At 41.3% G+C, this 21,587-nt stretch overlaps 1 protein-coding gene across 1 annotated transcript in view; it reads right to left on the bottom strand.

The window, feature by feature from the left end:
- SCN8A (sodium voltage-gated channel alpha subunit 8) overlaps positions 1-21,587 on the bottom strand; it is a 166,451-nt gene that overhangs the window by 72,736 nt on the left and 72,128 nt on the right. The window contains exons 3-11 of the mRNA XM_074374858.1: positions 19,444-19,562; positions 17,401-17,490; positions 16,625-16,753; positions 14,702-14,793; positions 7,517-7,738; positions 6,059-6,122; positions 4,096-4,237; positions 2,369-2,575; positions 1,226-1,519 (exon numbers count right to left, since the gene is read on the bottom strand). Coding sequence (XP_074230959.1) covers positions 1,226-1,519; positions 2,369-2,575; positions 4,096-4,237; positions 6,059-6,122; positions 7,517-7,738; positions 14,702-14,793; positions 16,625-16,753; positions 17,401-17,490; positions 19,444-19,562 — 1,359 coding nt within the window. The remainder of the gene's footprint in view (positions 1-1,225; positions 1,520-2,368; positions 2,576-4,095; positions 4,238-6,058; positions 6,123-7,516; positions 7,739-14,701; positions 14,794-16,624; positions 16,754-17,400; positions 17,491-19,443; positions 19,563-21,587) is intronic.

Consider the following 21,587-nt stretch of genomic DNA (forward strand, 5'->3'; position numbering starts at 1 on the left):
CAGTCTGGTGCAGCCACTGTGGAAAACAGTATGGAGATTCCTCAAAAGACTAGGAATAGACTTACCATATGACCTAGGAATTCTGCTCCTGGGCATATATCCAGAAGGAACCCTACTTCAAAATGACACCTGCACCCCAATGTTCATAGCAGCACTATTTACAATAGCCAAGACATGGAAACAGCCTAAATGTCCATCAACAGATGACTGGATAAAGAAGATGTGGTATATTTATACAATGGAATATTATTCAGCCATAAAAACTGACAACATAATGCCATTTGCAGCAACATGGATGTTCCTGGAAAATGTCATTCTAAGTGAAGTAAGCCAGAAGGAGAAAGAAAAATATCATATGAGATCGCTCATATGCAGAATCTAAAAACAAACAAACAAACAAACAAAAACCAAAAAACATAAATACAAAACAGAAACAGACTCATAGACATAGAATACAAACTTGTGGTTGTCATGGGGATGGGGGGATTTCAAAATGTAGAACAGATATACAAGATTGTACTGTGCAGCGCAGGGAAATATATACAGGATCTTGTGGTGGCTCACAGTGAAAGAGAATGTGACAATGAATGTGTATGTATGTTCACATATAACTGAAAAATTGTGCTCTACACTAGAATTTGACACAACATTGTAAAATTACTATAACTCAATAAAAAAAAGTTAAAAAAAAAAAAAGCTGGGTAAAACTGGAGGCTTTTAATCTAGCATAGGCTAATTTATCAGCATGACAGTATATATCCAGAATAATTAATTACTGTAACTTGCCACCCTCAAATAAGGTGACCTAAAGAGTTTCATGACTTTTCTTTCAATCTACAATTACATGCAACTCTTAAACAGAGGTATTTGATCTCAATTCTGAAGTTCAGATGCTAAGAGGAGAAAATTTCTTCCTGCTGTTTTAGAACATAAGGCTTGCTCATGTGACACAGACTTTTCTGTTGAAGTTAAATCTGCCAAAGCTGACCATGCCATCCTAGGGCCAGCTTTAGAGCAGAGAAGGGAGGGCAGGATTAGAGCACAGACAGTCCTAAAACGCTGGTAACACTTTCTCCCAGAGGAAAACAATGTGGAGCATAGAAAGGTGAACTTGAGGATGCAGGGCTGGGTCTGGAAAATGTAAAACCAAAGGGGAATAAGAAAATCAAGTGAGGTTAGGAAAAGCAGAATTTCTTAGGCTTACATGACCTGGCACAGAGCCTACCTGGTTCATGATGGAAAATTTCCTCCCAATTCTGTTGTCTGGCAGCCTGAAGGCCTTCCTCCTCATACCATCTTCTGACTCTGACTTAAATACCTTCTCAGGATCCCCTTTCTCCTCTCCTTCAGAGAGTTCCTTTTGCTTCCTCTTCTTTCTCCTGTTACGTCTCTCTTTGGCACTCTTGGAACTGAGTTTAGACATTTCAGATGAGCTCCGGGGAGAGCCTGCCCCTTCTTCACCTTCCTCCTCTATGGCATCCTCTGAGACAGTTCCTGCTGAAGTGGCCATCGCCGCCGCCTGGGAAAGGGGCCACAGCAACAGACCAGATCAGAAGCAGTTAACTGGAGCCACCCCAAGCCAAGCAAACAGTGCAGATCACTTCAGCTCCCACAGGCGGGGAAAGGAGGGAAAAAAGGGAGAAAGAAAAGCAGCCCGTCAGAGGGGACTGTGGCCAGGGCCTGGCCACCTGCATTTTCTAGTTGAATCTGTATTGTGGCTCACAGCCTGTGTAATCAGTCAGAGAACTGTGTGGGGAGAACTTCAGGATTTATTCTCTCGAGTATCTCAGACAAGAACTTGGTTGCCTTCTCAGTACCAAACAATCCTTTCTGGGCAACCCTGAAAATCAATGCTAAAAAAATATACTATACATTGTGGGCCCAACAATGTAAATACATGTATATTTGGATAAGGATTAAAAAGTAAAGTGTTAGGGTGGTAGGATCACAAGTTTGTTTTTTTTAATTTTTACTTTAATATTTTACCTGTATCTTCTTTTCGATACTTGTCATGACCACAGAGTACCTCTGAAGGAGATCCTAATATTTTCCTCAACAAAAAGGCTATGCTTACAGGAAGTATTACTTAAATTGCCCTGGCCACATTTTTTCCTCCCCAGCCATCACTGCAGTTGGACAGTGAACAGGTGAGAAATTCAACAAAAGATCATATTAACAAACAATTTGGCCATCAAGACAAATGGAATAATTGGACGGACCCTCTGCAGTAGTTACTTGGGTTACTTTAATCAGATCAATGCCTTCTATTTGACAGTGTGCCTAAACAGATCAATTAGAGTGGCAATCAGATGGGCCTCAGTCACGGTGATCTGGCAGGACGGACTGTTGCAAAGAACGAATCACCAACCTGTGCCTCTTCCTGCTGCTTCTTCAGTTGCTCCAACATCGCTTTGAATTCAGCCTCTTTCTGCTCTGCCTCCTCCAGTGTTGCCTGATTCTGCTCTTCATAAGCCATGGCCACCACAGCCAAGATCAAGTTCACCAGATAGAAGGAACCCACAAAGATGACCAAGACGAAGAAGATCATGTACGTTTTCCCAGCTGCTCGTAAGGTCTGTGAAGACAAAGACCACTTTCTGAGTCGCTTGCATCAAATGACCCAGGCTGCAAACACGTTCCTCTGTGGGGCCACTGCTGCACTTTGAACAGGACAGTCCTTCTTCACACTGCAGAACACTTAGCATCCCCAGGGGCCTCCCCTTACCCTCAACTCGCAGTAAATGTCAGTAGTATCCCCATTTATTGTGACAAAGAAGTCCTCTTCTGTGTCCATATACTCCTAATATATCCTAATATATATACATATTCCTTTCCTAGAAAAATGCTTAATTTTTTTTTAAAGGAAAAACTGCTCTGGGCTAAGAATTACATTTGACTTTGTCAGTTGGTTCTAAAACAAGTATGAAGAAATGAATACAAGACCTCAGCTCATTTATCTACTGGTCCTCAAAGAACATTAACAGACAAATTCCATCGCTGGGATCAGGTCCAACTCACAGAAAGTCCCTGTCTGGAGTGACATCCTTCCTTGTCCTTTTGCAGTAGGATGAGTTTTTAAAGAGGGATATGACATAAAGGATAGTGGGGGGAAAGGAAAAGGAAGGAGGATTCCTTTCACTTGCAACAAGCAGAGAGACATCAAAGGACAATGGGGTTTTAGGTTATGTACATGCAACCCACTATTACTTACTTTTCCTCTTTATTCTTTTCAACCACAAATATTTCATGAGAAAGATCTGAACCTGAGGATACACTAGGCTCTACAACAGAAAGGAAGAATTCTAGGAGATATGGATAAGAAGCTTCCTTTAAAGAGTTTCCTTCATGCCTGAGGTGGACATGTTTCTCATTCTCAGAATAACTGGCATTATCAAAGCTGGGGTCAAATGGAAAACAACGGATTATCAGAGAATTTCTAGGCTGGAAGACCCTCAGCAATCACCTAGACTAACTTTTCCATCGCAACCAGCAAGGTTAAATGACTTGCCCAGAGTCACCAAAGTAGCCCAACAGAATGGTACTAACCTTATTATTTATTTATTTATTTATTTATTTATTTATTTATTTATTTATTTATTTTAAAAATCTGTCACAACCTGCTTGAACAAATCCCAATGTGTTACAAATCTCAAAATGTTGGCGTATTTAGGCTCCAGGATCCTTGTGGATAAAAATCTCATCTTTATCATGTCTGGCAGAGTGCCTTGCACAATATGTTTAATTAACATTTCTTAAAAAGATGACCTAAGCCCAAAAAGCCAAAAAGAGAAATACTGCAGATGGTCCGGTGAAATGACAGGAAGTAGGTAGAGACAGCAGATTCCCAGGCCAGGCGAGAGGCTCTCGGGCTGTGAGCCCTACAGCTACACATGATGAGCGTTAAAGAAACTGGGCAAGAGGTGGGAGAATTCACTTCATTTTGTAAACCAGCTGACTCTGAGAAATCCCATCCTAGGATTCTGTATAATGTCCTCACTAAAGGTCTCTTATACAGAATGTCCCCAACCCTATGTCTCATGTAAATTCTGTCACCAAAGAAAAAGAGGCAGCACTTGAAGAAGAGGTGTTACTTACTAATTGATACAAGTTTTCCCAGTAGTCCTGGGTCATAAGGCGAAACAATGCCAAGAAGGCCCAGCTGAAAGTGTCAAAGCTTGTGTAACCATAGTTGGGGTTCCTTCCCGCTTTCATACACTGGTATCCCTCTGGGCATTGCCTGAGGAAAGAAAGGGAAGTTCAGGGCTTTTCAATGCAATTCTATCCAGTCATTAGTTGTAAGTCATCTCTATGACCTTGGAGACAATAAATAACCATCTACAGAAGCATGCCAACAAATACGAATTAAAATAAAAAAGAAGAGGAGAAAAGAAGCAAAGTAGCTGGGTCAATTTTTCAAAAAAATGATGCCCTAGGGACAGCCTAGGATCAGAAGCACCTTAAAAATGTTGAGTCCTATGTCCTACCCAAGTCCTAGGAATAAAAGCTCTGGATATGAGATCCATGAATCTGCATTTTTAGAGGGAATGTCAGATGATTCTTACGTGTGCCAAAACTTGAGAATCACTGTCCTAGATTCATATCAATGTGCAATTCAACCAAATTTAACTTAGCTACTATCTTAAATGACAAATGGCTAGAAGTTCCTCTTAATTGTCTCTGTTCTCTTAACACTCACTGTGACAGCCTGTGTCATACTGGGGATTTCAGTGACCTTGGTTATTACAGTTCTTCTGCTGTAAGACTCACCTGATATTTACTGCAAGGTAATTTCTAGTATCTACTTCAATACATAATTAAATGGACTTCTAGTTGTCATGTCATCTTAAAACGCCAATTCTTAGAGGACAAGTATGCTCTAAATAATGACACTACAACCTGCATTGATACAGTCTTCTGTTTATAAAGCACGTTCATGTATGTTGTCCAACTGGATCCTTACATAACCCTTTCAGAAAGTGAGAACATGATTAAATTCATTTTCAGATGAAGAAATTGAGGCTCATAGCCTTGAGAACCTCTTGCCTAGCCTAGGATGCCAAATGGCTTGCCAAAAGTCTTAGAGCTAGAGGTGGGGGAATCAAGACTCAAATTATGTTGCTGTACACTCATGTTCATAGCAGCATTGTCTGCAACAGCTAAAATGTGGAAACAACCAGGTGTCCATCAACAGATGAATGGATAAACAAAATGTGGTATATACATACAATGGAATATTACTCAGCCTTAAAAAGGAAGGAAATTCTGACACATGCTATAGCATAGATGAACCTTGAGGACATTCTGCTAAGTGAAGTAAACCAGTCACAAAACGACAATTACTGTATGATTCCACTTATATTACGTACTTAGAGTGGTCAATACCATAGAAACAGAAAGTAAAATGATGGCTGTCAGGAGCTGGGGGGAGAGGAGAATGAGGAGTTATTGTTTAATGGGGACAGAGTTTCAGTGCCCATTAGGAAGAATTCTGCAGATGGATGGTGACCATGGCTGTACAACAATGTGAATGTACTTAACTCCACTGAACAGTACATTTAAAAATGGTCAAACTGTACACATAAAAATGGTTAAGAGAGTGAATTTTATGTTATGTGTATTTTGCCACAATAAAAAAAAACGGGAAAAGACATTATGCTGCAACTCTTTTCCCTTCCCCATGCGGCGAGGCCTAGTCCATCTTGGGTCAACCTTGGGTGCTAAGCTATCGTGAAGGCAGTCCTTACTCTCTATTTTATTAATTGTGTTATGATAGAATGAGGGGAGTCTACAAGAGACAGGCAAGGCAGCTGGTGTTATAGATTCTAATTTTAGCCTTTTACATCTTTGATTTGACTTGAGACTATAGGCACCTTCGGCTACTAGTGAAATGTCAACTTTGGATGGACAAACAGAAAAATAGAAAGAAACTCTGAGTCAACCAATATGTCAGACCCACTTGGGGTTTACTACAGGAGCACAAAGAAAAGTGAAACTCTTGCCTACTTTTGTCTGACACATTATTTTAAGACAGGAGAATAAAATTAGGTGAGCTACTTACCCAGCATCGGAACTGTTCCCACAGAGTAAAGGTTCCAGCATGCCAGGAACTATGTAAAAATTTGCTAGAAAAGTTTGAAGAGGCAGGAAATGAATAAGGTAGATTTAAGTGAATGAGAGAATAAGGTTATACTGTTCCTAACTAACCCAGCAGAAACAGTTATTGATTTTAGCTCATATAAATCTTTTCTGACAGCAGTGAAATCTGGTCAGGATTCTTCCCCATTAATTATTTTCCCATATATATTTAAAAATGAAAAGTGCTACATACAGACTTCAATGCAATGTTCTTTTCACCTGAGTCCCACTCGCACTGCAGATCTGTATGTCATGTTCTGGTACTCAAATCAAAGGGCTCTAAAAGGGAGTTTTCTGAGATCTTCACTCTTTTGTACGACTTTATCCTTTTATCTTTACAACTTCTCTTTACCAAAGATAAATTGAAGATCTTCACTGAGCACTGGTTATCATGTCCTGTTTTAAATCAGAGGGCATGTTCCCCTTTCCCGTATGTGTCCCTGAAATCCTCTTTGCAACATTTGTTAAGGCTACTTAACTGCTTTCATTTCCTCAAGAGGGTCATTACACATTTGTCAAAACCCATAGAACGTATGACACAAAAAGTGAACCCTATGTAACTATGAGCTTTAGTTAAAAATAATTTATCAATATTGACACATCAACTGTAGCAAATGTACCATACTATGTTGGAAGTTAATAGGGGAAATTGTGTATGAGGGTGGGGCAGGAGAGGGGATGTACATGAGAACTCTGTACTTTCTGCTCAACTTTTCAGTAAGCCTAACACTGCTCTAAAAATGAAGTCTATTAACTAAAAACAAATAAACATTGTATAATAGCAGAAAAAAGAAAAAAAAGAGTGACTAACAGGGATACTGCTAACTTCCCCCCATTGTTTTATAGAAGTACCACTACAGCAGATGTTCCTAAGAGTAAGACCCAGGTGCTCTGGTTCCTGAAGTGAAATTGCAAAAACTCCTTAACTGAACAGGATCAAACAGTGACTTAGAGATGACCTGACTCCCTGGCCCACACTGATGACCAAGGCCTTAGTGGTATCAAGAAGGCTCATTATGTATATTCTGAACTAAATGCTTACACATTTCAGGTCACCTAGCCGGGGGAAAAAAAGGATTTCTATCAAGTTTCTAAGCCGGATTTTCAAAGCAAAACTTGAGGGATACATGTGAAAAAGATATAAAGTTTCATTTTTGCTTTTAAAGGGAGGGAAAAGAGGGAGAGGGAGAGAGGGCCGACGCCTGAGAGCTTCTGAACACAATCCACCTCGAGGAAAGGGAGTAAGTTCACAAGGCTACCCCCAGCCGTCCTGGCCTTCCTTCCCAGCCCCAACCACTCTTTAAAGCCCAGCAGCGGCTTCTGGCCATGCGAACAGGAGACGGACCTTTCTTCCTGCTCCTGCAGAGAAGGGGCCACCTACTTTTATTGTTGATGTACTCTTCCCAGTCAAAGCCTTTGGTGCCGTTCTCAAGATAGCTCTCGTTGAAGTTTATGGGCCACACCACACACTTGTTTCGCAGGTTTCCCATGAAAAGCTGCAGTCCGATCAAGGCAAAAACACTCAAGCAGAACACTGTCAGGATCATCACATCTGACAGCTTCTTCACGGACTGAATTAGGGCACCCACAATGGTCTTCAGGCCTGAGGGGAGAGAACCCCCAGAATCAGAGTCACCCCACAGCCTTCCCCGCCTCCCCCAGCCTTTCTCTCAGCCACGGCTCCTGCTCCTCCCCACAGTGCCACCCTTGAAACATGGCCATGTCCTCTTTGACACCATTACAGTAACAGTGGCTCAGCAATGTTAGCAAGTTTCCCAGAAGCATCTATATTTAAGTCAATACTTTTTAAAAAGAAAAAGCAAGTTCCTTCTCCAACATGTGGCTCTTTCCTCCCTGGAAGTACTTTCCTGTCTCTGCTTCTCAGCTCCTCAGATGAGCCAGGCTCTTCCTTGCCTTAGTGTGTCCACACATGCTGTCCCCTCTGCCTGGAAGGCTTCCTTCCATTCCCGCATCCTTCCTGACTAATTCCTACTCATCAGCTGGTCTTGGCTTCAATATCAATTCCCCCAGAAAACCTTCCCTGACTTTACAACTGTTCTCCATCCCATGCTATGACCATTCTAATAGCGCCTTGTACTTTCCTCTGTAGCACTTATCACAGTTATAATTAACTGTTTATGTCTGTCTCGTTCACTGCTGTATCTACATGGCTCAGCCCGCTGAAGGTACTTGGTAAATTTCAGCTGAATAAACAGTATCAGGAACTGAGGAGGCTTCCAGGTTGGAAAGAGAAGTGTTGGGAAGCTAAAAAGCCAAAAATAAGTGAGACAGTACAAGAATATTTTCCCAAGAGCTTTGGAAATGCCCATGTACTGAAATAGTTAATTATCAATCCAGTATTTATGGTTTGTCTTTCCATTGAAATGTACCTTCTCTGTATCACATATATGCCCCGTTCTCTACAACTGACCTTTTTTTCTGTCCTAGATGAAAAACAAAATTAAAAAAAAAGTATAACCCACTTGAATTTGGGGTATAAATGCAAGCCTCTGGTTCAAATTGAAATCTGCAGGCTGATTCCTTAAGCGTACAGGGAGAGATCAGTGATGGGAGACAAAGAAAAATATGGTTATGGGTTTGTGATGTTTGGATCAAAACTGAGTCCACATGTGGTTCTCCTGGGCACACCCAGACATCAGCTACCCCTAAGACATGGCTGAGAAAGCCCTGTGCACTCCTGGGGTGCCAGAGCCTCAGGACGTGTGGAGGCAGACACAGAGTCTTGACACACAGGCCTCAGGAGGGATCTTATCTCTAATCTACTTCTGAAGGCAAGGATATCGGACTGAAATTCCACATAAGCGTGAGCCTGGGTAGATAATCACTAATCTTAATCAAGTTACACCACTTACGTGTGTGATCTGAGAGATATACCTAACCTCTCGGAATCTCAGTTCCTTCATCTGTAAAATGGGGGTAATTACAGTTGAATATCATAGGGCTGCTGTGAGGATTAAGCATGATTCATATAAACATCTAACACTACACCTAGTACACAGTAAATGACTCAGATATTAACCACTCTTGCCTGAACCTTATCTAGGAAAAGGTATTTAGGATACCAATCTCATTTGGGTTGTTGTGAGGTTTAAATGAGATGTATCTTTTCACTTACAACCAGATGTGTTCAACTAATACACCAATCATACATGGAGCTCCTCACCTTTCTGGGGATGGATCTGAACACTCACAACCAGCTGGTTTAACATCTCTTCTCCAGAAAACAGATGTCACTGCTAAAGAAATCTGTAAACATGAGCCCAGAAAGCTTAAAAAAAAAATTGAAGTGTTTTGCTTTGAAGTCTGAGGCTTAGATCAACTCCTTGGTGGAGTTCTTTCAGCTTTCAAGAAGTTTAAAGTAGAAACTCAAGGTGGAAATGGTATAAGTTGCTTATACTTCACAAGAGGCTCAAAGAAACAAATCTTAAGCAAGAATGATCACTAAGTAACACTAACTTTGGCCATCTAAAAATTTACCCTCTAAGAGTCTCATCCAGATGGTTAGGAGAAAATTAGAGGAAGGCACAGGAAGAAGAAAGGTGATTTAATTTAATGTCTGTAAGTGAAGGGAAGCTCACAGTTACCCAGTAATATTAAATGTAATTGGGCACCGGATTGTACACAGGCCTCAGCCAAGACTCTGCCTCCTTCTGTTAGGGTTGATAATTGCGAATAACCGTACTGGCAGACATCAATGCCAATTTATGGAGATGACGCCATCGACGGTTTTCTTAAGCTCAAGCTCCACAGTCTTGCCAGGAGTGGCTGCCACGTACTAGTAAACGCAGCCAAGCAAAAGTGCTCCCCCTGCTACCAGCAACGCAGGTCAAAAAAAGTAAGATGCACGCAAGAATGGAGAACACCACTGTCCTGGCCGTGCAGATACGCTGTCTCGCTCACTCTGCGGGTTCATAGCACGACATACCAGAACAGGCATGAAAACTGACTATCCAAAACAGAGCAGAATGCTCCTTCATATGACTCCTACACAACAGAGTGGGCGACAGAAGCCACGTGGGGGCAAATTGGACAGCGAGAACTAGTGGAAAAGGCTGACATTAACTAGCATTGGGATGAGTCTGAGCAGAAGCAGTTAATACATTTACTACAGAACAAGAAAAGACAGCTGGACCCAGTATACAGAAAGGTCAGCTAGCTACCAGAGAAGAAGCTGGACACTTAAGGAATTTTGAGAAGCAGGTGTAGCCGCTGCCATGGAATTTTACTCCATTCTATTGTCCCAAGGCATCGCTGAACTTCCTGTCACCTTTCCTGATGCCCGGCTATCCCCTGAACAAATGAACAAAGGCTGCTTATGTGCTAAGTCCAAAGAAATCAGCCATGCCTACTGGGATCAAGAGCTTCCCATGCTGATGCCATGTTATAAGCAAAGTAAATCTATATTTCCTAGTTCATGGCTCAGGTTGAGAAATTATCACTGGTTTGAAGCAGCATGAGCTAATTCTCCTGCAAAATTAATATCAGCACAGGCCTCAATAGCAGTTAACAAGCAGTTCTCACAACAGGGGAAGGAACAGCCCCAGCCCCACACTCTGGCTTCGTCCACACAAGTCCTGGGGTAAAGCTGCACCAGGTCAACTTTCCTACTGCAGATTCAGTCCTCATAGTGATGGTGCTTGGAGGTTCTTCAGATCAACAGTAATCTGAGAGAGATCTGGGGGCCACAGATTTATTTACTCAGAACCAGATTCATATCACAAAGTCTGACCAAAACCAAACTAGCTATCTGAGGTGGGCCTGTGAGTCCCCAGAGCTGTCCCACTTGGGACCACTGTGGTCAACTTCAGCTGTCCTGTCTGAGAAGCAATGTGGAAAAAGGAGAAATACAAAAGCAACTGGACTGATAACTAGAGTATTTTAAAAGAAACAATGAGCCTGAATATTTAGTCCTAAAACACTTCCTATCCCCCTTTACTCTGCAGCAGAAATCACCACATTCATAAGGAGCACATTTAGAGAAAATGCTTTCTTTGTGAATACTGGGGTGGGAAGGAGCAGAGCTTCTAATTTCCCTGCTTCTTCTCTGATACCACAGGTAAAGAGAGAGATGACGGTAACAGAAATGAAAGCAGAGAAGTAAAAAAATCCAAGAGAAAATTAATCAAGAAATGACAGCTCTTAAGAGGGTAAAATGCCAAACAGAAGAGAAGTAGTGCTTTGGGAGCCGTTTAAATGATGATGGAAACAAAAAGGGATGGGCAGTGAGGTTTCACTTACACCGCTAAGCACTACTTTACGAAAACCCTGAGACATCTGCTTCCTGATGGCCACCCTATCCCTGGGGCATGTTGATCCTGTGGCACATGGTCAAAGCACGCAGAAGACAAAACTTCAGACAAAGTCACTTAAAAGTTCATTTTTGTGCCCAGATAAACACAAAGTGAAAACAGTGTTAAGACATATGACTTTCTACACAGAATATTTCAATGTCAAGTTCAATCTGGCAAGTTCCAGATCAAAGAACACTTTAAAAGGGTCTTTTCCTACAACTGACCCTTTAGCACAGTTTGCGTGAACTGTTCTTCGAGTCGAGTCCTCTGAAGCAAAAGGGAAACCATGAATGACAGGCATCCAGGTCTTGAGTTAGCAAATAAAAAGGGTCAGAATGTGGGTTTGGTCGTTCCTAAGCCACAAGAAGGCTCTAAGTCAAAGCATCTCTTATGCAAAAGGCTAGAGCTAACAGATGCACTGTACTCTCCAATCTTCAGGGAGTCCTGGCTGCCCTGACACATTCAGAGCATCTACCAAAGATGCTAAGAGGGAGGACAGTGTCGGCCCAGCCGAGCTGGGTGGGTGCTTGAGGGAAGGGACAACTCTTATAAAGGGAGTTGAGAGCTTTGTGCAATCTTACAGGTCCCACGTGAGTTCCGTGGTTGCTCGCACTCCTGTTTTTGGCAGCTTTGGCAAAAGCCTATAATCAAACTGGGAGAGGGAAGAGGAGAAGACAAAGAGAGCAGCAAATCCACTGAAGTGGCCCATAAAAAAACTTGGTCTGCAAAGCAGCGGTTTTTATGAAGAGGGAATCATGGCCCAGCTCTACAACAGTCAGGTCAAAATGACTTAGATTTTCAATCAAGAGATGGCCCAGGTCTACTGACTCACACACTGGTGTTTCCACCCTGGAAGGAGACCTGGGTAACAGGCAGGTGGGAACAGGACAATAGTCCTGTACAAGTAGAATGGGGAGCCTTGGGATTAAAAGTCACACTTTAATTCAAGTACCAATTATACCGTTCACTGATAATGATCTATCATTGGCTTTATTACCCCTTAAAGTTGTTTTCCAAAGCCTTCCAAAGTCAGCTCAGCTGAGGGTTGTTTCTCGAAATAGGAATCCAAGAATCTATTTCAGACTGAATCTGATGTTCAAATCACCCCACAAACCCTTTGTGTGGGTTTAGGTTTCTCCTTTATCATAATAACTGCTGCTGCTGCTAAGACGATTTATGGAGGACTACTATGGGCCAGGCACTGTGTTCATACATGTATATTTATAATCTATAACATAAAACTAGATATTACTATGTATCTATAAAACTAGATTATTAAGGATAAATAACATGACATCAGTCAAGAGTCATCCTGTAGAGATGCTGTGGTCAGAAGTGATCGTCAAGCAGAGACAGAGACAGGAACTGAGAGCCAGACTAGAGACAGCATCTGCTGCCCCAGTTAGTGAGCAGAGCGCAGCTTTCCAAGTTAATTCTGGAAGAGAAGCTCTGAGATCACAAGAACATAAAGAGACAGATGCCTTGCGGAGTACGCTGGGGGGAGCGAGCAGAAAACATGAGGCTGTATTTAAAAGAGGCCAGAGGAGGAGAGACCAAAGGAAAATGAAAGTGAAGATCTGGTGCTCCAGATGTCTTAAAACAATAAGACAAGGCCTGCCTAAGGGTTAGGCCACCATCAGCGGGCTTCATGAGGCTGCCTGGAGGAAGGGCTGGGTTTTCTGTCAAAAGGATTTAAAACAGCTAGGAACTAAACCTTGATAAGTCACGGTTATAGATTTTTTTTTTTTTTTTTGCCAAGAAGAGTATACTCCAACTGACACCCAGCCTCTGGTTGATAAGTTGTAAGCTACCACTGCTAAAAATAAAGGAATTCATTTTTAATAGGGCTGTAATTTACTGGCCCACTTCATGGCCTAAATTTATAAATGGAGAAATTGAGGTGTACCTTCCTTGGGGTTCTCAGCAAGCCACATTCTAAGTCTGCCCTCTTTGGGAGTCCACTTCTGTGCTTCCCTCTCTCTGTATCTGCTATGTAGATAGTGTGGAAAGAGGAATCCTTCCGGTTCAGCCACACGGGGAAGAGCCCCGTGATGCCAGGGACACGAGGCCTCTGCTCTTCCTGCCCCTGTTTCTGCAGAACTGCAGTGGGAAGCCTGGTCTCTTGGGGATCTTCCCTGAAAACTCCTGAACGCAACCAAAGTCCAATCAGCAACAAAACCGTCCTGACTTCTGCTAAGACCACTAACTAAAATATCTTTCCTCCCAGATTTTAAGACTGGGCTTTAGAAAAATAGTTAAGTATTACCTGGAAGTAAGGATTTAAATTAAATTAATGGATCTTATCCTGAGGGCCACAGATGGGCTTGGGGAGGGCGGGTGCTTTGTGAACTTTCATCTGATTCTCAGAAGGATCCAAAACTTTCAAGAGGTTAAGAATCACTAGGCTAGCTCTACAAGAATTAAAAAGAAAAAGGCAAAAATTTTATTTTAAAGAGATTGTCAATTAACTACTTCTCAATCACCCACCGATTCCCTTTTTTTTTCTCCTAAAGTTTCTGTCCTTTTTGTGTGCCCGTGCGTTTCGAAGAATCTTACCTTACCTTTGATTTTTTTTAACAGCACCTGTATAAGCTCTCACTGGGACTTATGTTTGAGAATGGTCTCTGAATGTATGTGTAGTAGATGTCTACTGGTTCTTATTCTAGTGAAACAGGCAGCAACAGAATGTGATAGACAGTGATTATTAAAGTTCAGTTCACTACCTCCATGGCTCATACATTTGTCTGGAACACAAGACTGGTTAACTGGGTAAGGTCTCTTGTGCAATTAAATAATTCCACTAACACAGTAACAATAAAAGTACAATTTTTTGAATAACAAACATCCCATCAGCAAACCATGCGATAGGAAGCCTAGAAACCACAAGCAATGGGATGAGGGCGGATGTTAGAGTTACTGTAATTCCATGAGGCCAGAAAGCAAATGATTTATATTCAAAGAGACAGCTAGCTCCGTGACAATTTTTTTCAGACATTGTGAGATCCAAGTGATTCTTATTAAACACGTGCTTTTTCAAAGCATGGATGGAATGGGGGCTGCATGCCTAGCAAGCACTGTCAGAGGAACTGCCAATGGACCAAAGAGCCGTTCCAGGGAACGTCTCTCAGGAAGAACATGCAGAGTGCAAGGCCATGTCAGCTGTGCTGATGCCAGTTCAAAACGTGGTGGATAAAACGAATGGAGGGGAAAGAGGAGATGAGAATAAAGTCAGTCTTGTGTTTAAAATTTCTCACCTGGAATTACAGAGATAGTTTTCAAAGCTCGGAGAACCCTGAATGTTCTCAGCGCTGAGACATTGCCCAGGTCCACAAACTCTGTCACATATCTGTAGTAAGGGAGGCCACGCACAGACACAAATGACAAACACAGACACAAACACGAACACCAAAGGAAAAACACAAAAACCACAACAAAACAAAAAGTACAGTACGTCACGTCAGGGCCCTAACCCCACACCTAACACCAACCCCGGGCCATCTTACCTGGGATTACCGAAATAGTTTTCAAAGCCCTCAGTACCCTGAAAGTGCGTAGAGCTGAAACATTGCCTAGGTTTACAAACTCTGTTATATACCTGCAGAATCAAACCAAAGGTAACTTGTAATGGGACCACTGGGCGAGGGTTTGAGGATGGGGGTAAGAAAGGGTCTTATATACAAGCTATGATTTCACTTTTTTCCTTGAAAAAGAAAGTCGCAAAATATAAACACTTAAGGAACACATTTCTTTTTTCAGTGGGGCAAGGAGAATTCAAAAGTGTATTTGAAAGAAGTGATACCACCAGAAGCTGCCTGGGGCTTACTCTCTTACTCAGCATCGTGATGTGCAGATCCCAATCAGAATGACAGCTCTCAGTCAATTCACTTTTTTTTTTTTTTAGTATAAAGGAAGGCTAGGAGGTATCAAAGGCTTATGTCTCCAAGTTTTGTGAACAATTTCTTAGGAAAAGGAGACAAATTTCTGTACCAGGAGCCCCATAAAACCAAATCTACATTAAAATAACTCCCTAGTTGACAATGGCAAAAATGCCTAAGTGTCTCCATGTATGACTTTTCCAAGAGCTGTATGCGTATCTTTGCAGTCACGCCTACAGATGAAGCTTTAGCCCACGACATACAAAAGCAGGGCTTAGGAAAAATCCAGATCATGAGATCAGAGTGAGTATCGTGTTACGTGCTCATTTAATCACCAGCTCTGTGCCTAGCAAGGACACTTGAATTTTAAATGAACACCAATGTGTATTCATGATGCCGGTAAGCTAGAAATTGCCTTAACATAACAGAAAGTCAAAGTTCCAGTTTCAAATATTCAATGCATATCATTCATTCACATTTTACAGTTGAAATACATCTTTCTATCTGATGCTCAGACCCATACATGTACAAATGCACTCAATCTCTGACACATCGTGCACACACACACACACACACACAATCTATACCCCCTACCAAATCACAAAGCACTTCCCCAACCTGAAAATAAAAATAAAGTCTGCTATAACTCTTCTACTACCAGCTAAGCTTCCCAAAGACATATATGTTCATTGTTACAGCAACACAAATTATGGAGAGCAGCTAGCATACCAACGCGGAGTTACACTGCTCCCTAGTAACTAACCGTAGTTTGAAGTTCTGGTCAGTAACTCTTTAGGAAGTGACCAGATTGGATACTAGGTTCATGTTTTGACTCTAAAATGTGCTCTGAAGCCTTCAACATCTGGATAGCCTCCTGAAATTACATATGGTTTAACATACCCAGGAAACTGATTTCCAGCCTAAGGTTCACACCTCAATAATCTGAAGACTTCACCGAGGCCCCTCTAGTGGCAAGTGTGCAAACCTTGGTCAGTGTTGTAAGGGAGAATAAAATACGATGGCGTGCCGATGGGAAATCACTTCCTACCTTCTCTCCTGTTTATAAAGCCTCTGTCCACTTTTCCCCACATATACATGTTGTCACTGCCTGAGCCACAAGAGGCCCTCATGGGCAAGAATCACAGGCATAAGCCCATACCACCTCACACGGTTATCCGTTAATTCTTCATACTGTGTCCACAAACTGCCACTTACAAACACTGTCATGCAAACACTCCCGGGAGTATAACCACACACACACAATGACACTCAGAACACCAATAAAGTAAGCAGAGAACTTACGCCATCATGATGACACTGAAATCTAACCAGTTCCATGGATCCCGTAAAAAGGTAAAGCCATCTATGCAGAAACCTCTTGCAATGATTTTCACTAGTGATTCGAATGTATAAATCCCTGTGAACGTGTACCTGTCAAAGAAATGGATATCTTGAGGTAATTTCTGAACAGACAGAAATTTAAATGAATCTTTTAAGATAACACTTGCCAACATGTGGCTTCAACTAATAGAGACAAAACAGGAGAGGCACAGCCAACGCAGCAGAAAGGAAGAGAGGAAGAGAAAGGGATGCTTCAAATGAAACGTACTGAAATGCACAAACCAGGAACTTTGTAATGTACTGGTCCCAGGAGTACTGCAGAGGAACAGCTCTGTACTGCCATCTAGTACGTGCTCATTCTGAAGCAGGCAAGGAGGCCCCAGAGCTATTTTTAAATTGAGACAAGTCAAAAAGAAAGGGAAAGCTAATGTTGGAGAAGAAGGCAGTATCAAGGGCAACTGAGGGTACAAGATGGTGCTGGGGCAGCCGGTCAAAGGCACTGGCTAACACAGGAAAGGGCAGAGGGAGGGGAGTAGCTCCCAGAGCATACTTTCTCTTTCCAGGGTTGGCGTCTAAGGGTATTTCTTAAATTCCACATGTAGCCTCACCCATCTCTGTGACTTAAAAAGTGGGCAATAATTTTTTTTTCCTTGATGGATCAATTGTGCAATGCAAGATTCAGTGACTAAAGACCTTTAAAACAAGCTAGCAGACAAATAAATAAATGAGTTACTTACTCCACATTCTTCGACCAGTCAGGAGGGTTACTAAAAGTCATGAATACACAGTTGGTCAAAATAGTGCACATAATGATCATGCTAAATACTGTAGAAAAGAGTCAAGGGAGAATACACAAAACCTGGCCGTTTCTTATCCTCAGGAAGCAAACACATTTCACATTGGTATCACAAGAGTTAAATCAGTAACCTGAAAGGAGACAAAGCACAGAGTGGAGGAAAAAGGGAGGTGATAATGAAAACTGTGGTCACCACCAGGAACCCAGAATGCCACCACAGGTATCCATACCCAGTCAGCGAGTGCGAGTGGACACAGCAGGACAGCCACTTTCTTCCCACCGGGTTGTCACCGTTCTCCTCCTTTTGGAGAAAACATTTCTCCCTCTTCACCACATATGCCTCTAAACACCTCTTTGCCCAGGAATCGGAAATCTATCAGTCTACCAGATGCCAAAGTCATCAGGTGACAAAACAAATTAAATCTAATCTATAATATTCAGTAGTCACTTATGGTTAAACTAATTATCTTGCACAACCAGCTATTTGGAAATGTGCGTGTAGTTAATGATTTCCTTTCTTCCTTAGTCCTCCAAAGGGCTGACTGTCCTTGTGCGGCAAGGCAACAGTCAATGCGTGTTGCATTTGTCCAATCTGGGAAACCAGCTGTGGTACACTGAGTAAGGATTTCAAAGACATCTGCACCGCCATGCTCCTAAGAACCAGGTAAATGAGGCAAATTCATCTGCTCATTCCTGGAAATGTTCACAGGTAGTGGATCATTTTGTTGCCATTTCAATTCTATCTCTTATCTTTCTCAGCCCTTTTTGTTCTTGTCTACTGAGAAAAATTAAACTCCTTTAGGTCAGCATGAGTTATTCCAACTCAAACTGTCACTTTACAAGCACAGAGGCCATATCTCATTTGTTGCTAATTCACTCTCTCTTGCGAACAGCATTCACCATCTTCATCCTACTAGTGGAGTTCTAAAAAGAAAAAATACTTCTTACAGCTGGATGTTTTTTTCTTCACAACAGCTGGATTTTTTTTCTTCACAACAGCTGGATTTTTCTTCAGGGACTAATCACATGTTCGGGTTATAAGAGAAAAAACACCATCTTCTGATCCAACAGAAAGGGAAGAAGTCCACTGTGAATTATTTATTTCCTTGTAAACCTTTAGATTTCAGAACTATGTTGCTTGTAAACCACAGATTCCAGACCCGGTTGCTAAATTCTTAGTGTTAATAAAATGTGCAAAAGCTTAGCAAAATGATTTACGAAGCAGCAACTGCTGGTTTCCTCATCCTGCTTGGAGGGTACAAAACTCTTTGGAGCATGGGACTAAGTACTGTCAAATTAAATACCAACCATGAACGTTTAAAGTCACCATGCAAGGTTGTTAAACCCATCACATAATTTTTCATCTGTCATATGCTCTCCTGTGGTAATAAGATATAAAAGTCAAGCCACACGAATAAATTGGCATTTTCTGTTTAAGGGGAGCAAAAATACTAGAAGAGATTCACATCAATCCAGCAACCTAGATCTAAACCTCTGTACCAAGGAGGCTACTTAATCTGAGAAATTATTTTAGATACTGGTCTCACTGTTTAAGAAATCAAAAGCATTTAAGGCAGAACTCTAAAATATTCATTCGATTGTTTGTAACTCAAGTAGCTTTTCAAAACTTCTAATATGGACTTTAATACATTACAAAACTGAATAATCTAACTCAGTATGAAATTTCTGAAGTCTGAGTGCTTTAAAATGTAAGACTTCAGTAAAAGGTTACCATCTTAATTCGTCCCTCTTAATGATACCTGCAAAATTCCAGACTCCCATGATATCATCCTAAGAAAAAAGAATCTGCTGAAACTTAGCTCAGGATTCAGCAGAAGTGCGCTCTTAAAGCTTCTGATGGATGGGACAGTCAATTACACTATTGATAAAATACTTAATATACAATTAAGTTGTCAACACTCAGAAACATGCGCCAGTGACCATGCAGCCGCTGCACCCACTCCACATTCGCAGAAAAGGATATGAATGTATCAAAATTTTAATAGCTATTCTTCTTATCAGGTTAAAAGGACTTAAAATGTACAAGGCAGGCGTGGCACTAAATCTGAAGAGAGTTTTCCCTCTGTTTAATACTACAAAGGTCTGTGGAGAAAGAAAAAGAGAAATTATTAAAGCATGGGAATTAATCACCACATGAGACAACATTTTTCTAGGCAAGAAATAAATAAACTCAAATGTACTCATAAGTTTTACTTCCCAATTTGGTATGTAAGGCAAGAACCCTTAAGGCAATATATCTCTCCTTCCCTCACCCCTCTCCTCCTCTCTGCCCTAGATTATATTACATATAGGTGACATTATCTTAGCAGTTTTACAGAATAAGCTTTTCTGTCAGAAACAAGCCATCTGAATTATACCTATTTCTGCCAGCTCTGGACAAGATACTAAAGTTTATTAATTTAGGATTTATTCACTCAACAAATCAACAAATGTTTACTGAGTGCCTACTGTGTGCCAGGCAACGTTCCAGATTCTGGGGAAATACTAGTGCACAAGGCTAACCAAGTGTGAGGAGTGTGTATTCTAAGTGGGGAGACAGACAATAAGTAAAAAAACATCATTAGTAAGTAAGTTACAGAGAATGTGCTAAGAGCTATGGACAAAGGAGGGGAGATCTGGAGTGCTGGGGTCAGAGGCAGGTGAAGGGAGAGAGGACAGTTTTAGAAGGTGGTCAGGGTAAGCCTACTGAAAAGAGAGATTTGAGCCAAGACTTGAAGGCAGTGAGAAGAGTTCATTACACCAATATTTACCTCCCAAGTCTACTCTATTTGGCTTTCAAGAGTCTTCCTTCTAAATAATTTTTTTTTTTAAAAAAAGGACACCAAATGAACTACTTATTATTTATAACTTAGATGATTGATTTATTGAATATGTGTAAGCACATTTGACGGTCCTTTATGACTGGATTACTGCATTCTATTGATTCTTATTTTGTGGTTGGCTTTATTCCATTGATAACTATGTCAGTTTAAAAAGCTAAAGCTCTAATCTGTTCTTAGAAACAATGATCAGTACCTATATGTAAACTAAAAACACCATGTGCAGTATACTGTATATCTGTATTTACATGCAATATAATGCATATGTGCAGTCAAACTGTAATAAAACTACTAATAAAACTGAAAAAGGGAAAAAAACAGTCTTCCTTCTCAGCCCTGCCAAAAGCATTCAATGACATTTCCTAGCATGAATCTTCCTGTCTTGCCAAATTAGGGCATGGTTACAGTAATTCATACTTTGGCCTTTGCTCACACTGTTTGCTCATCCTACCCAGATTGCCTTTTCTCGTCTCACGAATTCAATTCCATCAAGATATTTCTGAGCATCTATTTTGTGCCAAGCATTGTGCTAAGCTCGTAGGATACAAGGTTGAATGAAACTGCACTTTTAGGGAAGACATCTACATGAACTAGTAATTGTGATGCAAGGTAAACACAAAGCTCAGCAGCAAAAATACGTGTGATGTACGAGAGGCAACAGGAGGGAGGGATTTTTCTCCCCTTGGGTGGGGACTGCGAGGTAGGCGAGTGAGCTGGGAGGTGTTCTCAAAGGAAGGTAACTAAATGTTTGGAAGGGATTTTAAAGGACAAGTGGCGATTAAGAGATATTAATTGGACTGATAAAGGGGGAAGGGTTGGCAAGGAAAAGGAACAGCAGACAATGTACAAAGGCACAGTAGCATGTAACTGTGGGTGTTTTCAGGGAATTGACAAGTAATTCAATGGAGGGCAGAACAGACAGGGGGAGCAGCAGGCGGTGAAGCTGCAGAGAGATGCAGGGGCCACTAGACTGAGTTCCTAAGGACACAAGGCCAGAGGCCCGAGCATCTCACTGTGCGGGTGAAAAAGCAAATGGTCAAATACTAGCCATTTTAAGCAGGTTTTTGTTTTTGTTTTGTTTTTTAATTTAAAGCAATAATGGTCATAATCATTAAAAAAAAAAAAAAAGAATGGAAGACGAGTTCCATCTCATCACCCAAAGACGGACTTTGCTGTTTATGTGTCTTTTCTTGTGTATCTTTTCAAAACTCTTCTGTATAAATATATAAATATAGCCTTAAAAAGACTCTCTCTCAAGTGGGATTGTACTATAAATACTTTTCTGCAC

The sequence above is a fragment of the Camelus bactrianus genome, chromosome 12 (assembly GCF_048773025.1).
Source record: "Camelus bactrianus isolate YW-2024 breed Bactrian camel chromosome 12, ASM4877302v1, whole genome shotgun sequence".
In the NCBI taxonomy this organism is placed as follows: domain Eukaryota; kingdom Metazoa; phylum Chordata; class Mammalia; order Artiodactyla; family Camelidae; genus Camelus; species Camelus bactrianus.